Below are 20407 nucleotides of genomic sequence, written 5' to 3'. Positions count from 1 at the left end.
CTCCCACAACGAAGTGTTTATTTAAATGCCAAAACGAGACAAAACCTGTACAAATGTGACTGCGACTCACAGCTGACGTACATGTATCATGCTGGTTTGTCAATTGGTCTAACTATCGAAATGACGTTGGTCCAATTACATCGTTTCAACATCGGCCTAAGTTCATGCATTCTCGTTCACCAGAGTGAAGTACCTTTCACCATGCCAAGAAACATTCGGAACTCCTCGGCCATTTTTTTCAAAAACAACGTTGTTTTCGATAAAATGGCCGAGGAGTTCCGAATGGCCAAGAAATACCAGCCATATTTCCGTCGACTTTGTAAACAATCAATCGTTCAGCTTATACATTCAATAACTTTTTTTGTAAAGGCCTCTAGAAACATAGGTTAAAAAACCTAGAGACGCTTACACGTGTGGTCTCCGGGTAGGCGTATTTATATTGCGAGAAAGGTAATATAACTTACTTACCAAGTGAAAATACATCCTTGAAACACCGAAATTCCTTTCAACGCCGCCATTTTATTCGGTTTCACACAATTTCCCTCACTTAAAATTCGGCGAACACATTTCACGTTGGACCCCCTGTCATAGGTCGAATTACATTTAAGGATATGCTTTACTAAGCGTATGGTATGGGTATTGATTTTAAAATGTCAGATTTATTGGGTTCGCATTTTTTAACAAAAACACACACTCTTATTATTCATTTTTAAAGCTTTGTTGCTTTTTCACTGTAAAAATATTGAGTTCGTAAGTAAACGTATACACCATGGAAAATGGAAAATACAAACGAAACTTGAAAAAATACATCACATTGGCGATACTGAATTTCCGAATGTTAAATTTACTTCAATTTTGTTCATATGATACATCATGAACACATTCTGAGGCGTTTAAAATCCATTTTCGTATAACTGATTGCGATTTGTTTTTGCAATGTTTCAATCTAGAAAATTGCTTAGTTTTGTGTTCATCTGGCATTGTCTTCATACCGTGACCGGTGAAAAAACATATTTTGACCCTCATAAAATCACGCCAATGGTCGCTGTCCTTGAGTGACTCCTTTTCTGTAAAATATTCCCCCCCCCCCCCCAAATAATAACATGACTCCCAACGATCGTTACTGTAAATAGGTATTTAACCCCACCGAACAGAACCGACTTTGTTGGTCATTTAATACATGTACTTTTAAGTCTTAGTAATACAGGTGGAATGGCTGCAGCTATTGCTGTTGATACTTCCACTACTGCTTCTGCTAATTGCCACTGTTAACACCACCGCAACAACACCACCGTCACCACCACCACAACCACCACCACCACCACCGATGATGATGATGATAATGATGATGATGATGATGATAATGATGATGATGATGATGATGATGATGATGATGATGATGATACCCCTAAAACTTCTGCCGCTCCTGCTGAATTGTTGTTGTTGTTGTTGTTGCCACTTCTACAACAACAACTTCTTCTATTCCTTCTACTAACTATCATTTAACTTCTACTGATGCTGCTAATCTCGCGTTAATTAACTATATGTTGCTGTGAATGAAGGAACTAAGCTTTTTGTATCAATGCGAAGACCCTTCATTTATCTATTTATAATGAGCGCAAAGTACAATGAACCCTTAAAAGGACTGTACACCAGATTCGCACCAAAAAAAATTTTTTCTGTAACGAATCTCAGGACAATTATCTAATGGAATGTGTTACGCTTTGATATCATAATTGTAAAAAAAGTACCAAAATGTAAAAAAAAATTGTGTCGGAGACCGGGCTCGATCCCGTGTCGCCAAACTTGCAGTCCAGCGTCGTATCCACTGAGCTACGACGGCTTACTCTATTTATTACATAGTTAAGCTATATACGTACATCGGTAATATCACATGATAACACCGACTAGTCAATCACGCATAGGAATGAATTCTACCTGGTAGACATACCCAGTAATCTTTTTAATGGAAAAATACGAAATAACTGCTGAACTTAAATAAATTGTAAACTATGTGGTACTTCAGTTAGTAAGTTTCAATGCATTGTACACATCGATGCCAAGTTTATGTCAGTTTTCGTCAATTTTCTTCTTTTTTTCGCTATTTTATCATACGGAGTACAGCCCGTTTAAGCAGATTCTCGACATCCACATATAAACGACTCCCCGGTATCATTTTATTTAATATACATGAGTCATAACATTTTGAGCCGGTAGTCGATAAGTTTGACTGGGGTTCGTGATTCTATTTGGGTCGAAATACATCCTCACGCCGGCCAAATCCTAATAGCCTCTTATAGAACAATACCGTAATCAAGTTGTTAAATTAAAAGAGGCTATTAGGATTTGGCCGGCGTGAGGAAAATATTTAGCTGTTGGGGAACTAAGAAATATAGTTAGTACATTTGTACTTGATGTTCTCAATCTTTAAACATAATTCAAGAGTGTGGTTTAGATAGTTAAATATTGTTATCAAGGAGATTGTTCATAAACAATATCAAAGATGTAATGCTTAGCTTAGTTTATTAATAATTATACTTTTTATAGTTTAAGAAAATCATGTCAATACTTAATAATAAACTATTATTGAATGTTTTGTTTCATTTTTGACAAGTGTCGTAATAAACAAAATGAGATGAAGCGTTAAACCTAAGAAACATGCACTATAGAAAGATTTTTCCGAAAAATGACCAAAATCATTGCTCCCCCGAATTTCATGCTGGTCGTAATGGCCATTAAATAAAATGAATTAGCTGTTACAGCAGATAACTGATAAAAATTACATGGAGAACCAAGTCAGCCCCTTAACCCTTAGCACAAAACCACTGAATGGAACATAATGCATATGCTGCTAAAATCCAGGTATATGCTGGCATACAGGGGTTTCCTTCTTAATCGAAAATTGGGTAGGATTTCTTGGCATGCTGAGTCACGTACCATTCGCAGATTTATCACGATTGAACCTCTGATGAATGAGAATGATTTTAATGTTGCTAATCGGGTTACGGTAGGTCCGACGGTCGTCTAACGTCAGCATGTCGGCGTTATAACATTGGTCTAATGTAAACTATGACAATAACGCAACTCAAAAGTTGATTTAGTTCTTTATGAATAAGAGGATGCTGGTATGCAACTGATTCTGGACCATTAGAACTCTTTCAAACTTGAAAGACTAATAACCCGTAATCAGGTAAATCAAGCCTAGCCAAAGGGTTCCGTTTAGAGTCAAGCAGTGAAATATGAAGGGCAAATACATATTATTAAGACATTTAATAATTTTAGGTGTCATTTCAGGCCAGAATTAGAAACACTTCCACCAAGAGTGAATTCATTCATTAGCTGAGGAAAATTGAATAGATCATAGGGAGTCGGCTGTGGCGATGTGCCCTGGTAGGCTATTCCACAGTCATATATGCCCGAGGAGAAGAATACGAATCAATATTGAACTGACTCCGACCATGGCCTGTTTGATTCCTGATCAGTTTTCAAAAACTGTTTAGATCAAAATTCAATTTTGAAAAATTGTCAAGGTCAATTTTCATCGTCGAAAACTGAGCTATGAGGTGACTTTTCAACGAAGCTTAATGTAACACCACCTGCAGGGACACGGAACTTCAGGTAGAGACCTTTTCTTTTCCTGGTCTACGTCAATAACTTACACCAGCATCATCGGTAACCTCTACTTCTCGCTTGTTTCTCTTCTGTACAGAAAGATACGCTCTCAGTCATTAAATGCCCCTCTTGAAGAGACGGTTAAGCCCCCCCCCCCTCATTGTAGACGGTTAAACAACCACTCTTAAAGACGGTTAAACAACCTCTCTTGAAGACGGTTCAACAACCCCTCTTGAAGACAGTTACCCCCCCCCCCCCCCTCCACATTGAAGACGGTTAAACAACCTCTCTTGAAGACGGTAAAACGACCCCTCTTAAAGATGGTTAAACACTCCCTCTTGAAGACGGTTAAAGGCCCCCTCCCTCCACATTGAAGACGGTTGAACAACCTCTCGTTTAAGTTGTTGTCGAATACGTATATATTATACGTGTATACATGTTGCTCGGTGTGGTGCGGAAGTAAGTACTCGCATTCTGAGTTTCTGAGTAAAGAGCTAACAATATTACAGAATGTGAAATTGCATCGATATAATATCAATACATTGGTTGTCTTAAACCTTAACTTCACCGTGTGCAACTTAAATTAAAAAAGTAAACAACTATAGCTGATGCGTTAATACGAGTTCGAGTTCGCCATTTCATTAGAAACGGTTCGATGTAACATTCTTCAGAGTCTTTGTCTGAACCCCTTCTTTCTATTCAATACGCCGTGTTCCTAGAAATAAAGTGTGTACGTTTTGTTTTCGCTGTTGTCGGCATTAACTCAGGTTTTACTCAGAAAGGCATACGTTCGAGGATAATAAAGCTGATTCAATATTTATTTCGGATACACTGTGGCCACATGACAATTCTTTGAAACATCATTTCACATTATAAAAGAAAATATATGAAAAGTACAGGATAACATGACGCATAACAAACACAAATGATGCTAAAAACGACCATTAATGGCGCCTTTCAACCCGTGAATGATGCTAAAACGACCATTAATGGCGCCTTTCAACCGTGAATGATGCTAAAACGACCAATAATGGCGCCTTTCAACCGTGAATGATGCTAAAACGACCATTAATGGCGCCTTTCAACCGTGAATGATGCTAAAACGACCATTAATGGCGCCTTTCAACCGTGAATGATGCTAAAATATGCATTAGTGACACTTATCCAACACTTATGACGTCTTTCAAACGTGAACTACGCTAAAACAAACTCTAAATACGCCTTTTAAACGTCAATGATGCTTACACGTGTATAACACATTACTGATGTCATTGAAACATACATATCCCAAACAAACATAAAGAATACCTATCAAACATTTATGACGACTTATATCAAACATTCCTGACTATAACACATTTCTGAGGCATATCAAACATTAATGTTTTTAACATTTCTGACGCATATCAAACATTTCTGACGCATATCAAACATTGCTGACGCATATCAAACATTAATGTTTTTAACATTTCTGACGCGTATGACTATCAAACATTCCTGACGCATATCAAACATTCCTGACGCATATCAAGTATTCCTGTGTTACACTTTGGACATATGAAAATTTCCAATGCTCCATGCATATTGAAACACTGAACAATAACTAAGAAAGTTGTGTTTTGCTGGCACAAGGCACATAGGGATAAATTAAAAGTGTTTTTTCATCATTTAAAGTCATACTTATTCAAGACGATTGCTTTTGTTTTCATTTTGCTTGACACTACCCCGAAGCGGCATGCAGTACAAGTAATACTTTGGAATATTGGCAATCTACAGAAAGTCAAAGTACGACGTGTATTTGTTGTTGGTTGAGAGCTCCTCCGCCTCCACTGCTAGTTCCGTCTCTCCGAACTTCATGCTCACCTCGACACGAATCTTATCATCCTTGTCAGGCAATTTGACGACCACCTGTCCGAGACACTCCGACTCGTCTTCGTCAACAAACTGAGGATCGCGCTTTGGCGATGCGTATATATTTAGAACCATTTCCGTCTGGTGGTCGCTTAGCGTTATATGTCTGCCTGTGCGAGCCTCCCCGACCCTCATCGCCTCGCCCTCCTGGATATACCGCCTAAACACGTTCTGACAGCGGTCAACCCCGCCCACCGTCACCTTCCTCGAGGGCGGGTGGTTGTCCTTGTCGTAAGGCGGGGAAATGTTGATGCCGTAGGTGTATCGAGACATTCGGGATGTGATGGACACGGGTCGGTGACCGAATATAACCGCACCCTTCAACACACAGAGGCCTGCCTCTTCCGGAATAATCACATTACATGCAGGAAACGCGTTTTTTACCGCAGCCTGCATCATTTCTGAATCGGAAAATCCTCCCACCATCAATAAAGTTTTAGTTCCAGAAACATTGTCATTACATAACAAGTCTTTTATATGTTCTATTATCTTTTCAATACAATGTTTAAATAGTCCCTTAAAAACCTCGGCATCTAATCGCATTTTATCAGACGCCCAAGTTAATTTGCCCTGGTATGTTGACCCAGCTATCGCTTCAGCCACCTTTTCCTCTGTTTCGTCCTCATAAGTCTCCGCCAACTTCACCGGCACCTTAAGCGTAATTTTCCCTTTACTTGACGGCTTTATTGTGCGTTTCTTTACCTCCAGTTCTCTCATTAGGTCCAGGTAGTCCGCCGTGTATTCTTCCTTGAACTTGGTCAGGACAGGCGCCCCGATTATCTTGATAAGTAGCTGATCAAACTCCTCGTCCACCCGCGTGCCGCCCCACGCGCCGCCGCTCGCCTTGTGCAACTCCCGCAGCCCGCCGTCTTCCTGTCGTTCGTGCACAGTGATGTCTGCAGTGCCGCCTGTAAAAGTGCATTATCAATAGGGGAGTCAAGTTCCTCCTCCAGAAAAATACAAATATTGTATTTTGTTGCACTAATGTGATAAGATTTCTCGCACAACAGAAAAAATAAATCAAGTTAACGACTATTACAATCAGAATATTATTTTAGAGTATCATAAATTGTCTTTTATATCCAAATTGGTAAAAACATGTTCAACTATGCACTACCTCCAAGGTCGATGACCATGTACTTGGACCCCGCGCTGGCCACGGCGAAAGAAGTCCCGATTGTGCTGCTCACTTTATCAGTAGGCAGCAGCTGGCAGAATAGCGAGGCCGCTTCCGGTTCAAGAGCCACCGTCAGTTGGCCTCCTTCGATTTCCGCCTTAAAGTTGTGTTACAAACTGAGGTTAACGCCTTTCTTTGACATTATCAGTAATACGCATTCGTTCTATACATCTATAAGCAATATACAAACTAATGTGTAGGTCTATGGCGTATTTATGCACCAAGGAGACCCATCGATATAATACTTTAACTAAAATGTGTATTGCTATCATGCTTTTAAAAGGAATCTTGAGCAAATCTACAGACCTTACACGCGGACTCTCGCATGAACTGTTTAGCGGCGTCCCTCCAGATGGCGGGGACGGTGAGCACCCAGTGGATGTCCTTGTTCTCAATCATGGTTCCCCGCTTCTTGAGCGTCTCCAGCATGTGTCCCTTAAGGTAGCGAATCACCTCCTGGAACACCAGCATCGCAGGGAGGGACCTCCCCTTAGCGTCGTCGATCGACATGTCTCGTAACACCTAGAAGAGTAATGCGAATGTGCCTAATGTTGAACCACTGAATTTTAACGATTAAAACAACTTACGCAAACAAGGACTCATAAATATTATAGCATGCAGGGGCGGATCCAGGAAGTAACATTAGAGGGACCATAACTTAGGCGCTCAATCTTTTTGCATGTGCCCCTCCCAGAATCAAAATTGATATGGCTTAAACTGTTTGCATGGAGGGTTTAGGGGTAGACCCCCTAGAAACGTTTTACAAATAAAGTCAGAAATGGTGCATGTTGAACGTTTGTATTACTTTTTTCTACGAATACTGACATAAAACGGCTTCATATCTATTTTTCGCTGAAGAACTAATGGCTCCCATGCAGTTCCAACATTACATACAGGATTAATATTCTGTTTGTTAAACAAAGACAATCATGCATCCAGTAAATGTATTGCCGGAATTTCCGATTATAAACATACGATTTCCAACAGCCCCAATGACTACTAGTATTTTTGGATTGCAATAGCTCTACCGAAGAGTCTCTTTTAGTGGAATTCAATTGTAATCCACATAAATAGTAGGGCCTTATACAATACAGGCGTGTTGCTTTTTACCTTCTCCTTGTGAAGCCTCATCTTGAACCTCTTGAAGAAGTACCAGTTGTGGTGCTCACCGTCCATGGCCAGCTCCGAGTACATGTCCTCCGCCTCATACCCGAAGCTATGGAACTCCTTCCGCTCGTTAAACAGCACAACTGTCGGCGCTAGAAACACAAACGAGCTGTAGTTGCAGATATCATGTTGTAATTGGTATTTAACATTTACTCATTTCATTCGAAGAGACTTTCTTTAAATAAAAAAGAGAAATATATAGATATTGGTAAAATATCATCAATAATTACCCCAGGAGCAAACAACCTTTTAGAGTTCTATAAACTTTTAGTGTGATTATTTTAACTTGTAATAAAAATATTGAATATAACTTTGATAATATTTTTTTTATAAATTATTTCTATCAATAAAGATCATTCTTAAACCGTTTAAATAACCTTTGTAGGATGTGAGCGCCATAGAGCCGGCAGTCCATGCCTGGTTTACGGATATCTTCAGTGGGTCCTTGGTATAGTCGTGCTTCAGGGAGAACGCGTAGCCGCTGTACGTCGTTCCAAAGTCCACGGCCGCCACCAGGAGCTTTGCCTTCTTTTCGCCGAACGGGCCCGCTGTCGCCATGGTGAATCAAAGACAGAATGCTGATCAGCAAACGAGTCTTGTATCCGCCATTTTCTTTAAAAAAAACATGAGAGTGACAGATTGACAATATTTTTTTTATTTTTTACTATGAAAACGGAACAAAACAATAGTATTTACCTTCTATGACGTCACTATAATTAAAATTAACACATTTTAACACCGGACGAGCGGCGAACTCTCGCCGCCGCAGGCCTCACACTAGATCCATCCCCGATAATGCGAAAGCAGCGGTGTGACGGTGGCATATATAGAGATGACCGACGTCGATTGTTTTTTATCCCGATATGCGCAGTATCTCGCTAAATGACTTAGCAACTCGTTAAAAGGACATTATTGGCCAATCAGAATCGCATTATGACCACACATATAGTCAAGGAATAACAACGGCTGATCTAAGGTACGTTTTTTTTATTATAATTCGATTCTGATTGGCCAATATGACGTTTTAACGACATACCTAGGTCGTTTTAAAGAGTAACTAAGGCCACAACAAATTGATCATTTGTTCGTCGGATTTGCCGCACCTAAAATTCGAAAAACGAAAAAAAAAATAAAAAAACTTTTTTTTTGCGCCCGCACTTACTATTTGGCCGCGCATATTATTTATTTTTTTACTTCTGAATTTCCTCTATTTTCTGAAGTTTTTTTACTTAAAATTTGAACCTGCAACGTCGACTTCGCCTTTTTTTGAAGGTATTTCCATGCTTTACATTCTCCGCGAGCAAACTTTCCTCGTGTCAGGACAAAATCAGGTCCGGGTAACCGCAAAACAGCCGATATTTTTTGACAGTCTTTTTTGTCGGGAATATTTTGCAGGACGCACCGTTGTTATCTATTTCCGGTATTAATTTGCAGGATACTTTCAGTTTTCGTTAATGTAAAATACACATTTTTAATTGAAAATCAGTGTCATAGTCAATGGATTATAGTCTTCAGGAAACAACAACAGTTTTACAGCGTCGAAGGCAATAATTATTTATGTGTGTTTTAAGTAATTCAGTGTTTTGTACTCAAAATTTAGTGTTAAATAATAACTAAATCACTAAATCAGATTTTGAGTGCAAAACTTATATTAAAATACACGGACACTCAACTTACAACAAATGAACATGTTTTCGTGAGTTATTTTTTAAATTCTAAAATGCATTTCTCAGTTTTATACTCGTAATTGATAAAAATAGAAGGACTTGTAAATGTTTCAGAAACAGTCTGTATTTATGCACCATTCAATTGTAACCATGCCCCCCCCCCCAGGACCGGGGGTATACAGGAGAAAGCCGGTGAAATGGGCCGTGTTTTTACCTTCCAGGTGGCCCCGCAGTGCCGTTGGTTTTACCCGGGGTTGGCTGGACCGAAAGTCAAAGTCCACGCGATTCCCCGGACCTTGGGGTCGTGGCAGTCCACCTAAATGGCCGTCAACGAGTCTTTTGACGATTTTTTTAATATGGCAGACTCGTGACGTCCACCATCCCAGCAAAAAGTAGCAAGCGGTCCTTGCGCAGAGAATCCTCGCGGCCACAATTTTGAAATTATCTCCGTTATAAATTCAAATTTCTACGAAAATATTATTGCCTACTATTAAACACATATTAAGTTATGTCAGTATGCCCAAAACACAAGTTATCATAAAACACTTAACAAGTGTCGATTGTTTATCAAGTATCCCGATATCGGTAAATCTGGGACAAATCTGACTGGTTGTGTACATGTATAACGGTATTTGTGACCCATAATATATTAATGTGAAAATAACAACTCTAATGACAAATTTAATCCATTTCAGATCACTGTCGGATAAAAATTGAACAACTTTGTCATTATTTTTCAACATCAATGCATATTATTACAATATATCATTTCGCCCGTTGTTAAATGGTAGAGAGTTGTAGCGTTACAGGGATACATAAGAAATGTCAAAATAATAAAAAAAAGTATCCCTGATCGCTCATTATTGTAGCTAGGGGTCGTGGTTACAATTGACTAGTGCATTACACATACATGTACATGTACAGTATAAAAATAACATCAGTAAAATCAGAAAATAAAACCTTTTATAAGTAAAATGACTGTTTTAATTTTCTCAATTCTTTGTTCTTATCCACTTGTTTTCTTTGATCGATTTGTAGTAAAGTGGCCTGTTATTAAAGTGGCCTGTTTCTTACGGGCATTGAAGCTATGGAGGGTGTCCTGATTTTTTTTTTCAAGGCACAGACCTATAAACCATTGGTTTGTGGTAAAGGCGAGGTCTTGAAAGGGAAACATCTTTATTCCACCACCTGCTCTAATATAATGACCGCTGCCACATTTGCAGATTTGTTTAATACTGCTTCAATTGTGTTGTCCCACGTTTTAATCAGCAGTGTCTTAAGTAATAGTAAAGCACTGGATCTTATTGCCATTTGTTATATATTGAGACAGATTTTCATGTGATACAATCAAAACCTTTTCATTTATATTAAAACTAAGAACCTATGTTTGCAATTAAAAAGCATTTCTTGACATATTGCATGATAAATTTAGTAAGAAATAAACTTTTTAATTTTTATTTTATTTTTCGCCTTGCGCTCGCCTCTGAATTGCCTTAAATTTAAAAAAAAGTATTTTAATTTTTTTTTTGCTCGCTCGTTCCTACTTTTTTTGGGCAAAATCCGTAGAACAAATGATCAATTTGTTGTGGCCTAAGTCATTTCAACGAAATACTTTCAGTTGTTTAAACGAAATACTAAGTCGTTACAACGACTGATTACTTAGTTGTTTAAACGAGATATGTAGGTCGTTTTAACGATATAAAAATAACATGTATATATATATATATATATATATATATATATATATATATATATGGCCAATCAGAATCGCATTATGACCACACACATATATATATATATATATATATATATATATATATATATATATATGTCACCACTATATGTCACCGTACCAGACCGTTAAATAGACACAACTCATCATTAAATTCTTCCCAGACTGAGACTATCTACTGTACATATAAAATAAGAGTTTTACCACTACAAACAGTGAAAAATGATAGGCATCTTCAAACACTAAAATGATTAATGGGCATGGTGTAGTTAGCGTTGTTCGTGTTAAGTTCACATTTATAATCGAATGAAAGACGCAATCTATGATGTGAAGTGTATACAAATACCAGTTAGTAAACAAAGCGTCTATGTTTACCAAATATATTGATAAAAAGAACATATTTTCAAAAATTGACGGAAACAAATACAATTACCTGGACTTTGGCAGTCACGTCTTTTATTTTGTCCTGTAAATGGCTGTTTTCCTTTTAAAACCGAAAGTAGAACAATAGGTGTCTGTCAGCCATGTTAAAACTTGCTAAGGTTAAAGGTAGTGTGCCTCGCTTTCAAAACCGCGGAAACCTCTATAAAACGACTTCCTCTTTCGATTTCCAGTAGTTTAACATACATTTCATGAACACATTAATGAGAATAGATAGTTTTGAATAACGTATTTGAATTTGAGACGTAAGTAGTCGTTTTATGTTTGTTTGCGTAGTGATTCCGTTATATTTCACATAGAAAAACATATAACTATTTTTAATTATAAACTATCTATATAATATTTGTCATCTTGAACTTATTTCCAAGAACGACGTCGTTTCGTGTCACCGGCAAAATATCAAAGGCTGTCAGGTGTAATTAACATGACTCACTTTGAACAACGGTTAGATAAACCAAAATAACGAAAAGAAGAAATGCTAGATTTCTAATAATGGATAATTTATAAACCGGCAATAGGACTAATTAACTTCACTACTTGGTGGTATTCGCTTTGACTTTTGGAAGTTTTTGAAAGTATATTTTAATACCATAAGGAAATAGAAGCAATTGCAACAAGTGTCAGTAGCTGTTTAAAATTAAAACAGTTTATACACGAACAAAACGAAAACACGGACAGTTGAGTTTATCATGAAAGCATAATGTTATCAAATGTAAAAAGTTTTTACTTCCTTCTCTGAGGGCGGAAGTAGTTTGTCATACAAGCGCGATTAAATATAGTTTATAAAGGCAATAAGATAAACGCAAGAATGGTTTACTGAATTCATACGCCTATTCACCGCACAGAACACGATCCTTTAATAATCACTGTATTGCCTTAATTATTATATTCAAGCTCATCTTCTATACAGATACAAATATTTAAATCGTTGAGATATATTCATTATAATTTACATTACTAGTAGTTTCGTCATATAAACACGGGGCAAATGGTTTAACAGATACAAATATTTAAATCGTTGAGATATATTCATTATAATTTACATTAATAGTAGTTTCGTCATATAAACACGGTGCAAATGGTTTAACAGATACAAATATTTAAATCGTTGAGATATATTCATTATAATTTACATTAATAGTAGTTTCGTCATATAAACACGGGGCAAATAGTTTAACAGATACAAATATTTAAATCGTTGAGATATATTCATTATAATTTACATTAATAGTATTTTTGTCATGTAAACACGGGACAAATGGTTTCTTGGCTATGTGTTTTAATGATCGTATTTGAATGGACCTATAAAATCATGTTTATTTTTTTTTTAGATAATCATTTGACGAAGAGTAACTAAACATACTTATGACGGCGACTGCCGGTGTTGTGCCTCCTTTGCATCGCCTCGGCCTTGCCCTCGGCACATTTTACTGTAAAACGCCCTATGATAAAATGTAAAACATTTCATGTTCACACTCTGCTTTGTCAATAGGCTAATGCAGGGTGAACCGAGTATTAAAGTGACTCGCTCATGTCTCTGGACCAAAAATTAGTTTTCCCGGTAATCATCTCAAAACACTTATCAGTTTTTACTCTATGATATAGAAATTGCAGAAACAAATACAGTTATAGCATAAAAAGTAATTTGGTTTCAGTGGGGCTCGAACCAACGCCGGTAAAGTCAATAAAAGCAATAGAAAAAAGCCGGCTAGTCCACACGGTCACCGGGACTTTAAGAGTTGTGGTTGATATGTTGACCTGTACAGGATATATCGATAACATCACGTGATAATGTCAATCAACCATTCACGCAAAACCACAGCCGTAATTAATTTGCAATCGCGTTAGAAACGCTAATGAAAATTGTGGTGTTCAAGGCGATATTTGAGCAAATATTAACATTTGCTGAAGGGTTCCAGCTTTTCTTATTTTTTGTTTTAACACTCCTTTTGATTTGCCACACTTTATTTCGTAATTAAAAAGTGCAAACCATGAGCGAGTTACTATAAGTATTTTTCCCATATGTATTTAAGAATATCAAGTTGGTAATGGATGGTTCGTTTTCTATAGAGGTTGAACATGGCATGGGATCAAAGAAATCACCAGCACAACCGATGTGGGGACGGCTATATTTTTCCGAATAAGAACCAACCTGACAGGGGGAAAGCGTCTCCAAGCGGTGTCGAGATGCAGATGGAGGTGGACACGGGGACACGGAGGGATGAGTCTCTACCCAAGATGAACCAGCTTCTGACTGCATTAAGCAGCGTAGAGTTTCTTGTTAAACCTGCAAAACAAGAACTAGAATTGGTAAGACCAAGCTTCCTGTCCGCGTATGCGAATAACACTGTTATTATTTAACAATGATTTTGACTTTTTCATTAATAATAATGGAATTTGTTTTCAGTTGAATACCAAATTACTAAACAACGGTTGTGACCAGGACTTAAAGCTGAGAGAAAAAGAGACTAAAGCGGAGTTAGAGAAATTGCGGCAAGAAAATGAGACCATGATAAAAGAAAGAAATCAGCTTGAAGAGATGATCCGTAAACATAAAGAAAACATCAAACCGTTACAAGAAAAATATAAAGACAAAATAACAGAATTGATACGAGCAGACGAAGTAAATGAAAATCTGCGTGTTAATTTGGACAGCACGAAAAAAGATCTCGATCAAGTAACGCAAGAATGTAGTTCAATTAAACAAATGTTGAGCAAAGAAAAGGATGACCTCAGAGTAAGGCTGCGAAAGGCGGAGGCGGAACTATCAGACACCAAATCAAGGTTTTTCTTGCATGTTAAAACTCGATCTATGTATTTGTTATTATATTAGTGAACTCTTTCTTACGACTTTGATTTCTTTTTAAATATAGATTGAGCAAGATCATGGGACAGAAACTAAGTGACAATAATCCTAACATCGCTGACCTGAGCGACACAAATAGGCCTACCAAACTGGCTGAAAGATACCAGGTGATGGAACTTCTGTTTCTCGAATATGTAAATTTCTGCAGCTGTACCTTTTTACGCAACTAGAACTTTAAACTGTTGTCTGGAATAATATTCGGAGTACATGCATGTATTATTTTGTTACAGGAGTTGTATGATAATCAGTGGACGGATGCTTTCGAGGTCATTGAAAAGTGTTATTCGGACGAAAAAAAGTGCATAGGTATTCTCTTGTATTTACTAAAGGTTTGTACTGCTATTTTCAAACTTTTGCTATAAGTTATGCTTCAGCATGATCTCTCTTCAAGAACTGTCTGTGCATTTGAAATTTTTCGTTATATGTGTATTTACTTTGCTTATTATGTATTCATATTTGTATCTCATGCTTTTGAAGGACGTGAAACAGTTTTGCGAAGACCTTTATGAAACGCAGATGCAGGAAATATGCAAGGTGATTCATCTGAGCGAAAAAACGGTAATATGATGCTGAATATTATTTTGTTGTGTCAAGAAGGGAAAGTTAGAAACAATATAACACACACGTAAATGTTCATATATGTAATTCATAAAAATTATTTGTAACACTTAAGCGTATTTTTACCTCACCAGAGCACGAAGTGTGCAAGGTGAGCTATTGTGATCGGTCTTTGTACGGCGGTCGTCCGTCAGTCAGTCCGTCCGTCCGTCAACAATTAAAAAAAAACATCTCCTCTGATACTACCTGGCCAAATTCAATGAAACTTCACAGGAAGCTTCCTTGGGTGTCCCTCTACAAAAAATACAACAAGGGGTCGCGATTGATTAACAACAACAACAACAAAATGGCCGACTTCCTGTTTTGCTTTAAAAAGAGTCTACTCTGAAACTACTAGTCCAAATTCAATGAAACTTTGCCGGAAGCTTCCTTGGGTGACCCTCTACAAAAATACAACAAGGGGTCACGATTGATCAACAACAACAGCTACAGCAACAATAACAACATGGCTGACTTCCTGTTTTGCTTTAAAAAACATCTCCTCTGAAACTACCGATCCAAATTCAATGAAACTTTAGAGGAAGCTTCCTTGGGTGACCCTCTACAAAATACAACAAGGGGTCACGATTGATCAACAGCAACAGTAACAACAACAACAACATCAACAAAATAGCCAACTTCCTGTTTTGCTTTAAAAATAATATCCTCTAAAACTACCAGTCCAAATCCAATGGTACAGGATTACAGGAAGGTTCCTTGGTAACCTTCTACAAAAATACAACAAGGGGTCGCGATTGATCAAAAACAACAACAACAATCTGGCCAACTTCCTGTTTTGCTTTAAAAACATCTTCTCTGAAACTACCAGGCCAAATTCACTGAAACTTTACAGGAAGCTTCATTGCATAACCCTCTACGAAAATTTGGGAGAGGGCCGTAACTGATGTTGGTATAACTCGTGGCCCGATCCCTTTGCATGTCAGATAATCACTCATTTGCTTTAAATAAGGTATATATGGCCGACTTACTGTTTTGCTTTATGTTAAAATCTTGATAGTTATGTAAAGTTTACTCTTTTAGCAAGGACGGCAAATCTTGCTATATGGTCTCCCTTTCTGTTGAAGAGTACATTGTCTATTTTTAGTGTTTCTATTTATTAAGTAAGAAGGGATTAATATGTTATATTTTATTTATTCTTCAAAGTAGTCAGTTCTAAGGTAATAATTGAATTTGAGACATTGTTACTATACGCTAGTGAAAGTATAGTTATATCAAATCGGCATGGTTTATAGAAGTTATATATTTTGTTTGATGGTGCCTTGTCCTCCGTTCCTTTGTATTACACTTTTGCTTGTGAAAATCGAATAATGCCTCTAGGTCAAAACTCGCTATGCCATAAGGTTTCCTGTGGACGATAAAATCTTCTCGTCTAACACCGCTAGGCCCAGACCTTTAATAATTTGTTACGAGCATCATATAGTGGTCCCCTACCAAGATTGTGCAAAATACGCCTCTTAGGTCAAATTCGGTCCACCCTTTTTGACCTACTGTCTTATTTTTGAAACTGCAGCGAAGAAATTTTGACCATGTCCACAATTCTGTAAACAAATAACAATGTTGTGGTTGGATGACCTTGACTGTGACCTGTTAGCCTACTTTTTATTTTTGAAGCTACAGCAATGAAATTTGGACCATGTGTAGAGTTTTGAAAACAAATACCAATGTTGTGCTTGGATTACCTTTATTGTGCCCTTTTGGCCTTTTTTATATTTTTAGCTACAGTTTTGTAATTTGGATCTTATGTACAGCTTTGAGAACAAATATCAAGCTATATTGATTACAAAGGTTAAACACTTTTACTCATGTGAGCGATTTAGGGCCATCATGGCCCTCTTGTTAGTAATACCATTAAGAAGTTTAAGCATATGTTGAATATTTACAGAACCGAAGCATTCTTTCCGATTCTGTCAACAAGCAGATGAAGGATTTTTTGAAGGGAACAGCTGATATTAGTGTTTCAGAAATACAAAAGGTATAATTATGTATGCGTGTCATTGTTTTCTTTGCCATGTTCTATGATAAGCAATGATCATACTGATCAGCAAGTACTGGTAGTTCTTTGGATAGAACTTTGAGATGGTTCAATGCAACTGGTTATATCATAAGATTGTGTTCTATGATAAGCAATGATCATACTGATCAGCAAGTACTGGTAGTTCTTTGGATAGAACTTTGAGATGGTTCAATACAACTGGTTATATCATAAGATTGTGTTTGTTTGTTTATACAGGTCAATGGGCAGACGATTCTCAAACTATTAAGTTCACTAATAATATTTTCATTTTTTTAATAGGGATGGCAACGAGTAGTAAAATTAATACTCGAGTACTCGAACGGTCGTTCGATCGAGTACTCGATTACTCGGAAAAATTGAATATGTGTTCGCAAAGACAAGATTGTGTATACATGTATCGTTAATGACGTATATTGTGCGTTGGTCGTATTATTGGTCATTTTCACCTTTAAAGTAAACTTTCATTACGTATTTTTACTATTTTAACAAAAAATGGTATAAAAAGAAAACAAATGTTGTTTCAGGCTTTTAATTTGTCTTATTCGTTTCATTTTATACAAGAATGCACTGCAGAAATGAACAACAATCAGAATTACAATGAACGAAAATTAATAGCATACATAAAAATATTCAATACGAAGTTCAGTTGTTGAGTTGTTTACTCTACAATTTTTTTTTTAAATTATAGTTTTTCGTACTGTGTAATTGTTGTTTACCTCATTAATATTCATAATTCTTGATTTAATATCAACCAATCAATTGTGATAATCATTGCAAAAATAGTTAAAATGCGCCCATTAAAAAATCAATTCTCGTAACGGTCGAATTGTGTAGGTGAAAGTACAGCTATCAAAACTTCGCTAATTGACATCAGTTTTAATTTGAAATAGGGGTCCTTTGTTGACAGTTTGCAACTATCATAACAACTGTCAACTAATTGATTGAGGTCAATTGTGTACACAGAGGGACCGTAAATTGTCCTCTTGGCAACTAACAAGATCTGATATTTTGTCTGTAAATCGTGTTTTTGGTGATTTTTATAGATTTTTTTTCCGAGTACTCGAGTAGTGATTTGGTACTCGAGTACTCGGACGTTCGATCGAGTACTCGGGTACTCGTTGCCATCCCTAATTTTTAAATAACTCGTTTTTATGTAGCCAACGAAAGTAACATTGTGGATTATAACATAAACTGTGTACTGCTATTTCAGGTGTATTGTAAAAACCGAAGTACGATACATGGCACACCAATTGCTCAAGTCCGACCGTTTATCGACGAATGCATAACTATTTGCTGGCTTATGTCTGTTCAAGATCCACCAGTAGTACTTGGCAAAGATCCACCACCAAACTCTTTGTTTGACACAAATTTCTTCAAGCACTACACTATGACAGGAACAGAGATAGATTACGTTGTGTGGCCATCCCTTTACCTGCATGAAGGTGGTCCTTTGCTTGGAAAAGGTGTGGTACAGGCGAAGGCAAGTCAGGCAAGACAACGATCAAGGGGGTCATCCAAGGAAACAAGTGATCGCGATCATCAAGAAGCTCAAATAAACAACGACGGCAAGCAGCAGCATGGTAAACGTGATCAGCTTGCACAGGCGGGAGCATATGGCGAATCTCGAAGTGATCCACGTGTTGGTAAGGAGGGCTCTCAAACTTATTCGCGTAATGTAAGTAAAAATGGGGCCCAATCGGTCCCTCGGGAACGAGACCAAGACACATCATCAACCTGTGATAAATTTACAGCAGATAAGGACGCCATACGTAATGATACAGCGTTAACTACTGAGTGGCTTATGCGCAACACGAAGTCGGGAGCAAGTACAATCGGAGCTGGAACTGGCGGGACGAATTACAGCCAGCAACGGATGAACTTGGCACAAACTACAAGACTGCCAGGAGGCTCTCAGCAAATGACTGGAGTTAACCGTTGTGGTCAACAAAGAGCCGCATGGCCAGAATATAGCCCAAATGCTGACGATTTGAGATGGTTTGATATTTGTTACATGAATCCTGATTATAACAAAAGTGAAGATATAATAAAAATAAAAGGACTGCCATGGTACCAAGCTTTTTTGAGATACAAAGAAATTAGAAACAACGGATCTTTTTCAGACGTATAAAGTGACGCTTTGTGACCCTTATTTCCCATGAAATGACGTGTATGTCAGTATTTGTGAGGATAATGCTGCAAAAAAGTTCAATTCATTGTACTCTTTGTAGTATTGTTAATTGTAAAAAGAAGACTGAGTCTATTCTATTCCCCATTACAAACCAGAAAATGAGAGTCACTGTTAAGCTTTTGTAATAAATTTACTGTCACCTCTAAGTTGTTATTATTGGACTAAGTGATTATTTAAGCGAGTTTTTTTATAATCTTGTGTTTTATGGAGAATAAGATGTATTAAATCTTAAAGGTATTGTAATCTAATTTCTTCGATATAATAATTAGGTGTTGCTGTTAGGTAGTTGCTGTACATATACCTTGTTACTATATGTATGCTTTAGATTATATTTTTTACTGAAAATGAACGAGGTATGTTACATGTGTTTAGTTATTTATGACCATTAACTCTTGTCACCAAGTCTGGTGAGCACAGGATAAATATTTGAGAAAAATAGCCAGTATTCAACTGCAATCCTCGGTGTGAATGGTTCTCTAAAGCAAATTATCAAACTTCGTCGAAATAATAAGTATTGTCATAAACACGTTAATTTTGTAAACATTGAATAAGAATAATAAAAAACTTGAGCGGACGAGGCCAATTTGATCCATTTGATCGCAAAAGTGATTAGTGCGATCAAACCGTTTATCAAATACGGTTGATATATTAAGTGCGTAATCACTGCTACAAATCATTGACAACAATTGATACTGGAGTGTAGATGATAAAAATACCAACGTTAAAGGGATGGGGTAAAACAGCTCTATGCATCGATGTCCAAAACAGCCGACAGCAGAACACCGTTAATCAAGAAACCAAAGTGTTTAAAAAAATAGTTCAAATGAACAAAACTGCTTCTAGAATTTGTGATGGAATGGTCCAGCGTAGTATATATATATAGTATATATAGCATTTGCAAAATTAATGGCAATCGGAGCATCGTCGACACTCTAAATATTCGATGATGAATACTACAAACGTTATGCGTGATGTGCGCTCGTACGTCACGATCCTTATGTTTGAAGCTAATAC

At 37.2% G+C, this 20407-nt stretch overlaps 2 protein-coding genes across 3 annotated transcripts; one reads left to right on the top strand and one right to left on the bottom strand.

The window, feature by feature from the left end:
* Positions 1–4416: 4416 nt before the first annotated feature.
* On the bottom strand, positions 4417–11838 carry LOC128227821 (heat shock 70 kDa protein 12A-like). Its single transcript, XM_052938693.1, has 6 exons — positions 11700–11838; positions 8245–8479; positions 7811–7959; positions 7007–7222; positions 6641–6797; positions 4417–6431 (listed from the first exon to the last, which is right to left on the bottom strand). The coding sequence occupies exons 2-6, from the start codon at positions 8423–8425 to the stop codon at positions 5383–5385; spliced, it is 1752 nt and encodes a 583-aa protein (XP_052794653.1). The 5' UTR covers positions 8426–8479; positions 11700–11838; the 3' UTR covers positions 4417–5382.
* Positions 11825–19756, top strand: LOC128227820 (uncharacterized). Of its 2 annotated transcripts, none has more exons than XM_052938691.1 (8): positions 11825–11952; positions 13778–14017; positions 14115–14491; positions 14581–14680; positions 14804–14902; positions 15051–15131; positions 17074–17163; positions 18416–19756. In XM_052938691.1, exons 2-8 carry the CDS (start codon positions 13787–13789, stop codon positions 19331–19333), a joined length of 1896 nt encoding a protein of 631 aa, XP_052794651.1. In that variant the 5' UTR covers positions 11825–11952; positions 13778–13786; the 3' UTR covers positions 19334–19756. The 2 variants fall into 2 exon arrangements, with proteins under 2 accessions (XP_052794651.1, XP_052794652.1); XM_052938692.1 differs by lacking the exon at positions 11825–11952 and adding an exon at positions 11986–12250.
* Positions 19757–20407: the final 651 nt, after the last annotated feature.

This window comes from Mya arenaria, chromosome 3, assembly GCF_026914265.1.
Source record: "Mya arenaria isolate MELC-2E11 chromosome 3, ASM2691426v1".
Taxonomy (NCBI): Eukaryota; Metazoa; Mollusca; class Bivalvia; order Myida; family Myidae; genus Mya; species Mya arenaria.
Note: the sequence above shows the minus strand (reverse complement) of the source record. Positions and strands in the feature narration are given on the sequence as shown.